The sequence below is a fragment of the Rhipicephalus microplus genome, chromosome X, assembly GCF_043290135.1.
Source record: "Rhipicephalus microplus isolate Deutch F79 chromosome X, USDA_Rmic, whole genome shotgun sequence".
Lineage (NCBI taxonomy): Eukaryota > Metazoa > Arthropoda > Arachnida > Ixodida > Ixodidae > Rhipicephalus > Rhipicephalus microplus.
Window position 1 is genome coordinate 310,176,038 of NC_134710.1, and position 7,693 is coordinate 310,183,730.

The 7,693-nt window shown below is 44.7% G+C and overlaps 1 protein-coding gene across 1 annotated transcript; it reads left to right on the forward strand.

Annotated features, from left to right (window-relative positions):
- The first annotated feature begins 6,567 nt into the window (after positions 1-6,567).
- LOC142777212 (uncharacterized) lies at positions 6,568-7,438 on the forward strand. Its single transcript, XM_075881537.1, has 2 exons — positions 6,568-6,996; positions 7,094-7,438. The coding sequence occupies exons 1-2, from the start codon at positions 6,720-6,722 to the stop codon at positions 7,369-7,371; spliced, it is 555 nt and encodes a 184-aa protein (XP_075737652.1). The 5' UTR covers positions 6,568-6,719; the 3' UTR covers positions 7,372-7,438.
- Positions 7,439-7,693: the final 255 nt, after the last annotated feature.

Here is a 7,693-nt window from a genome sequence, read left to right on the forward strand (position 1 = left end):
ATCTCTTTTGAAAGCCACAAAAAATCTGTATGTGGTGCAGCCTAACAGAAGGTCCGTGAAGGCAAATTATGAATTCGTCGTTGTACAAAGGCCTTTTTTTTTTCATGCGCACCATCCCCGCCGCGGTGGTCTAGTGGCTAAGGTACTCGGCTGCTGACCCGCAGGGCGCGGGTTCGAATCCCGGCTGCGGCGGCTGCATTTCCGATGGAGGCGGGAATGTTGTAGGCCCGTGTGCTCAGATTTAGGTGCACGTTAAAGAACCCCAGGTGGTCTAAATTTCCGGAGCCCTTCACTACGGCGTCTATCATAATCATATGGTGGTTTTGGGACGTTAAACCCCACATATCAACAATCAATCAATCATGCGCACCATAAATAGTGCTCAAAATTTAATTGCATATGTTGTTTTCATCCTCGCTGTATTCCGTGCTGTTTATGATGTAAAAAAAAAAAAGTAGCACGCTGAAGTGGTGCTGCTTTTGGGCAACAGTTGAAAATGGCGGGGTGCATGAATGCGGAATACTGCCGCTTACACTCAAATCACTCTTTTGGTCACCTCCCACTGTTTGCAGCATGTGTTGTGTATACACAGCTGCATATTTCCTAGCTAGAAAAATTTGATTTTAGGTGTTTCACGCCATTTTCCATGTAACTATTCCACAATTGCACACACTGATCAGCAGGCTTTCAATTGCGCTGAAGGACGCAGGTGCCATAAAATTCATAGTCGATTCTTTCAAGAAACCGTATGTAAAGGCTGCATCTTCATGCGTACATACACACACACATACCATATTGTTTTTTGTACTTTATGAAAGCTGGGAAGGTCTCATGTGCCTCCAAGCGTAACCTGTCTTATTTATTCTCGATCACCGCAAAAGTTTTGTGAGTTTCAAATAAAATTACTTTGCGCATGGCCACTTTTGGGTAATTTTTTTGTGTAGGTGTTATTTGAGCAGCCTACAGTGTTTACTTTATAAGCCTGTATGTATATGTTGCATTATAAGGATGCAAAATGTGTGTAGCTGTACAATATAGATGAAGTGTAAAAATTAAGTGTGTCTATTGTAGTGTTCTTGCAACCAATCTTACCCCCGTATTCTAGAACGTCCCTCCACTCAACGCTTCACCTTCACTTGAGATGGCTGATGGGAGCGCCGTTTTTAAGCAGAGAAAATTGCTGCATGTCAGCAATAATCTGCTGTGATTCTCGAGTAGCGCAGCGTCGCTTTCAAACGAGCAGCGGTACAGTGCTCAACTCTGTCAAGTGAAGGGTGAAAGTCGAGTCGGGGAGCGTTTATGAATATGGGGGTTAGTTTTGTTGTCTTGTTAACCTGCCATTAACACTGGATTGATGCTACTTTGCTCTAGCTGTACAGTGCTCTCCAAGGCTCAAGGAGGCACCGCACGGGGAAGGCTCGGAGCAAACCATGCGTGAGTTTCCTTTCATTGTTACACTATGCACGTATTAAGTGATAGACTTTAATGTATGCTATTTGTATTGTGCAAGTTTTTGGGGACACACAACTTCCAACACTTATATGTTCTGACGAAAATCACGCAAGAATGAGCGAAGCTTGTGCAAAAATTATGCAAGAGTGTAAGAAGCTTTTGCAGAAGTTTGTGAAATGAAGTTTTGAAATTTTGTGGCAATGTGTCATTGTACAGTGGTCAACAGTCTTGCTCAGCATGCTTGACTGCAGGGTTCCCGGCTGCACAGGCGCATCTACGGAGTGCCTGATGCATGATGGGCCAAATGTCAGCCTGCACACTGGTGCCTCTTATCCCCGTTTGTCTGTTACATCAGTGTCTCTTGTAAAGGGGATCAACTGTGCTACCTTTTTTTATTTCGAATGTAATGAGTTCTTTTTCCAGATTATTGTTGTTTTAAGGTAGAGCCTCACATTTCTATCAAATACTGAACATTCTATTTTTCCTTCTAGATGCTATGAAGTCACTCCTTGTGTTACAATAGAGTGAACAGTGTTATGAGAAAAGCTACTTTATGGAGTTAACTCACTCCATATTGACTTAACACACAGAATTGGTGAAAACTACACTCCATTCCAGCTGCATTAGGAATAATATTCATTTGCATACTTCTGTTTCTTTTGTTTGTTTGTTGGCTGGAGGTTTGGAGTATAGGGTGGATAGAGGGCACTGTGTAGTCTTTCTTCATCTTCCCAATTTTGTGAACATCAATTGATAGCCGTATGGGAAGCAGCCAGCATGCTGAAACAGCGGTGCAAGCATGCAAGATGTTCACCATTGCATGCAGTCAGTTGCTGTGAGCAACCTACTGCATACAATTAACTGCGAGTGGTGAACTAACGCTGCACTATGTGTGCCTCCTGGAAAGCTGCAATGATAAAGTGCCACAATCGTATAGTAACATGGATAACATCGCAATTTGTTTGTTGAATAATTTTGCAACAGAATCAATGGAGCTTTGGATAAATTTGTGTATCTGCCTGGTTCATCAAAGCTACAGAGTCAAATGCGGTATATACTCGCGTATTATGTGTACTTTTTTTGTCAATCCGGTCATGTGCGAAGCTAGTAAGAATCGCTGGCCTAAAAGCTCAACTGGGAATATATGTTGCAGGCGCTGTCACAGCTGTCTCAAAGCGGATTGTCATTTTGTTTGCTAAGCCTGTTCAAATGCCCCCATTTTCTTGAAGTTCTTCCGAACAGTGCTCACAAAAACCAGTTCCCACGACAGGGTTATACCAGAGAACATAAGTACTCTCCAATAATTGTCGGGAATTCAACGTAAAGTAAGATGCAGACAAGGAAGCGCGATGCCAACACAGTGCTGTGTGTGTCGCCCTTCATGTGTGTGTGTGTCCATTCCTTGTCCCAGTCTTCTATTGCGTTGTGTTCCCTCCGATATCTAACCAACACACCCAAGCTTCTATGCTAAGTCTTATTCAACGCACTCTTCTGCTGGCTCCCATACTGAATATTGCATGTCGAAGAACTCCACGCTGATGTGCTTAGCGGTAGCACGGTTTCAGTTTTCTTCGGTAAGCTTTATAACAGCAATCTGCCTCGTATATAATTATTGTAGCCTATCACAAGGAACAGTAAAAATGCAATGGCCAGATGGCGAAACCGAAAAAAAAAATGATTGCGAAAACCTGCCTCATCTAGTTGATGTGACAGGTCCTTGCACGCGTTCAACACCTGTGCTGTGTCTCGGGAATACATTCTTGCCGTGGAAGAGGTGGGAAGATAGGAGGCAAACCTTTAGGCATTTCGGACTACACATAAACAGGTTTCAGTTTTCAAGTTCGATATTCTAGGGAAAGCATAAAAGTTCATGGAAGAAGGGACCTTGCACTTAGTCCATTTTGTGTAAGACTGCACTCGCCTGCTCGACAAGAGATGTGCCTGACCAGAGCATCATGAAGTCAAATGTGTCTGTGTGTGTGCTGGCAAGGTGGCTCGGGCTGGTTGGGGAGGGCAAAGTATGCGAGCAAAAAGTTTCTTGTAGTAAAGCAGGCTGGCTAATTATACTTGTGAGCAAATTATGTGAGGATGCAAATTGTGCGAGTAAATATGGTATGTACTCTTGTATGTTTCAGCTCTATTGCTACGGATCCTGCGGATCCAACTTGGCATCCGGCAGCAACAAAGAGAGGTTCTGCAGGAGGTGCGACAGCTGAAGCACAAGGTACGGCTCTTGTCCGTGCCTCAGCACGCCCAGCCAGCACAGCGCCCCTCTGACCTTCCCCGGCTGCCTGCTGGTACAATTGGAGAAGTGGAGGCAGCAGAGGCAGCTGTGCAGAGTAAAGCTGTGGCTGCGGCTTTGGTGTATATTTCTTGATTTTTAATATGCCTATGTAACATGCAGAAATTTGGTACTGCTTTAAGATACTGTGTTTCGGGAAACAAACTAGTCAGGTTATCTCATGAGCCACTGTAATACAGTCGAATATGAATAATTCGTACTCAAAGAGGCCAGAAAATTTGTTCAAATTAAAAGAAGTTCAAAATAATGAAAGTTACCGTGATTACTTGAATCTAACACGCACCTTTTTTCCGGTTAAGAGAGTTCATAAATCGCATGTGCGTTAGAATTGAGTACGAAAAAAAAATGAATATGGTCATTCTATTGCCATCGCCACTTACAAAATGGCCGCCCCCTACGTGCGTCGGCATGGCGCGTCGGTCATTTCTGCCTATGTGTTTCCCATGCGCGGCACTTCATATGTGTGCTGAGGAGTTCGTCATCTTGTAGTACATTAGCATCGACGGCATGGTAGGGCCGACTCTAAAAACTCGACGAGTGCACCACAATGCTGCTTCTAAAAGAAAAGTCGTCGCGTGTGCCGGAATGGACAGAAATCGGGCCGCATCGCGGTCATTCGGAGTTCCCGAAACGTGCGTGCGTGACTGGCGGAAACAAAAGCAGAATATTGTCGACAGCAAAGATTCACGCAAAGGCTTCAGTGGACCACAGCAGGGTCGGTTTCCACAAATTGAAGAGCTGCTCGGCGAATATGTGATTAAGCAGTGAGCGGCACAGCGGCCCGTGACGACAGAACTGCTCCAAGTGCAGGCTATGCAGTTAGCCTTAGAAAAAGGGCTAATGCAGAGCCATTTTAAAGCGAGCAGGTGCTGGCTAACGAACTTTATGAAGAGAAAAGGCTTTTCCCTCCGAAGGCGAACGGGCATATGCCGGAAGTTGCCGGAGGAGTACGAAGAAAAGCTTCAGAGTCTTCAGAGGTTCCTCCTAAACTTGCGGCACAACAACGGCTACCTGCTTGGGCAAATCGGGAATGCCGATCACACGCCTCTTTACTTCGACATGCCTGGCACCACAACCGTCAGGGAGAAGGGGGCGAAGCAAGTTTGTGTACTGACATCGGGCCACGGTAAAACTAGAGTGACAGCAATGCTCTGTTGCACGTCAGATAGGCATAAGCTTCCCCCGTACTTCATATTTAAACGGAAGACGCTCTCAAAAAAAGTCGTTTTCGCGAGTGGTGTGATCAAGCGGGCCAACGAGAAAAAAGTGTGCGCGTTGCAACCGATGTCTTAGTTTTTTTTTTTGTCGTGGAAATTGGGCGCGCGTTACAATCGAGGGCGCGGTAGAATAGAGTAAATACGGTAAACGAGCGGAGGGCTCACCATGCAGTGATGCATGTTCATGGAGAAGTTTTATTCACAAATTACAGGACATCCGTCATTAATTAAAGTAGTCAATACATGTCTGTACACGTTGGCCTTGCAACGAGTCAACAAGTTTTGCGTGCAGTTTGCAAAGCATTTGTACTTCGGCTTCAGTATTCTCCTGGCAAAAGAAGTTGCGCGCGGCAATGTCCAGTGCTGACACTCTTCGAAGACAACTGTGTTTCCACTGTTACCATCTGCGCTGCAGCCGGAGCGTGGCCAGCACATGATGAGAATGGAGGAGCGTCTCCACCTGGAGAAAAGCAGATCGGCATTCGAGCGAAAAACACTCCGCGGCAGCTTTTTTTTTTCTCTCTTCATGCGCGGTGTTGAAAAGAGAAGAGTCTCTACATAGCAGGAACGAAAAACAGGGAAGCGTGACACCGGCGCGTTGCAGATCGGCATGAGAGAGCCAACTCTCTGCGACAGCTTTTTTTCCCCTCTTTCTCTTCATGCGCAGTGTTAAGAAGAGAAGGGTCTTTACGTGGCAGGGACGGAAAAAGTCGAAGCGGGGCACAGGAATGTCGCAGATTGGCATTTGGCAAACATTCCACCGCAGTCTTTTCTTTCCTTTTCTTCATTTTCTTCTTCAAGCACAGCGATGAGGTGTCTGAAGTGCCACCGCAGGATTGGGCGGGGTGCTGATAGCATTTTCGGAGCGCGGTATAGCTTTGATAGGACCACAGCGTCAGTTCGAATTAAGTGTGTTGGAATTAATGAGATTCGACTGTATTTACTATAGTCTGTGAAGTCCGAGTGAACTGTCCTAAGCTAGCAGACAATGTAGGCGGCATCGTGTGTTTGATGGCCAGTGACTAGCAATAGCCTGCTTAAAACAGACATTCAGTAATTTTGTTCATTTATCACCCTATTTCGTGTCCGCTGCGGCTCTCTCTACTTTGAGCTACAGTTCACCCTGCCTTGTGTTAGCCGATTTCTTACTTTTTTAAAAATTTAACATGCACCCAATTTCGCAGTGTGAAGAAAAATGCACCTTTGTTTATTGTGATGAAATTTCTATAGCGACATGCCTCTTTGTTGGCTATCACAGAAAAATATAAACAGCAAATGGTGCGACCATCTAGTGCGACCTTTATTTTTCTATCAGTTTCATCTATGACCAACATTTGGTCGCTCTAAGGTTGCCTCTTAGTACGCCTTGATCATGTTCATTTATCTTGTTGTGCTCTGCTTACAATGCATTGATTAAAAACATGTCCTAGCTTCTTTTTGAATTCCACATATTTTATCGTTTTTCACCTGTAGAAGCTACTCCTGGTCAACATTCAGGCAAAGGCATTGTAACCTCGAAGAAACGTGTATTGGAATTTGAGCACTGTACAAAGTAATTATACTATTTCATAGCTAGAATCAATATTTATTAAGGGTTATAACAGTGTTGTATTTGATTTCATAACAGCGAAACTGCATTCAGAGAAGGACTCTGAAAGGTTCTCACACTGAGTGTGAGAGGGCTGATGTGGAAACCATTTTAGGTCAAGTGAGTTGAAGTTAGCGTAAAAAAACAATGAAATGTTGTGATGCCCAAAAATTCAAGTTGTTGTTTTCAGTGTCCTCTTCTTGCAGATTTTTATCATGAAAACATTTCGATGTGCTGTTGCGTTTACCCCATCTATGCTTCTTGCATTTTTTTACAGCGCAAGCACCTCCTGCAGATTGGGGGACGTGGCCTCCGAGAAATTGGTGTGAATGCCATGAAGGCTGTATTGGCACATGACGTGCAAGTGCTGTACAGCCTTCATGGCAGAAAAGGGAAAAGGGCCTTTGTGAACCTGAGGCTCTGTAGATTAGTGACAGGTTAGATTTGTTCATTGTTTTATGTGTGTGTACCCTTGTGTATTCTCTGTACTGCAGTGCTTCATGTGTACTATGGTATTTCTGTTCTTGTATGCAGATGTCATCTGCCAAAAAGCAGGGTGCGACCAGGCGGAGGCCCTCAACTTTATTAAGAGGTGGCTGCCAGGGTCTGGTGATCGCTGTGGGGGCAGGAAGCGGCGCTTCAGAGAAGCATTTGTTGTGGAGCAGCCCGATGATCCCCACTCTCAGAGTGCAGATTATCGGCTGACGCGGCAGCTGGCTTCCTGCCCAGCCACAGCAGCCAGGGCCTTGACAGCACCACTGTCACTGTGCCCCCAACGCAACCTGACCTGCAGTAGAGCGGGCCTTTTTTAGTTGTGTATATATATTTTTCAATGTATACATTTTTTGTTGTACCAAATAAATAAAAAAAACAACAAAGAATAAATAGTCTGCAGACTGTCGGTGGTGCACTGTTCGGCTAGCTTATGCTGATTCGGAAGCACCATCACCATGTTTTAGTTACAAAAAAATGCTCTAAACTATGAATATTCTCGATTACCATGTGGGGGACATATGTGGGGATTGCAAGTGGGGGACATACGCTTTCAACATTTACTTCCTAACGACTTTTTTCGATCTGCTGTACCAAATACCAGTACCAAATAAAGCACTCGCTATTGCAAAAGATAAATTG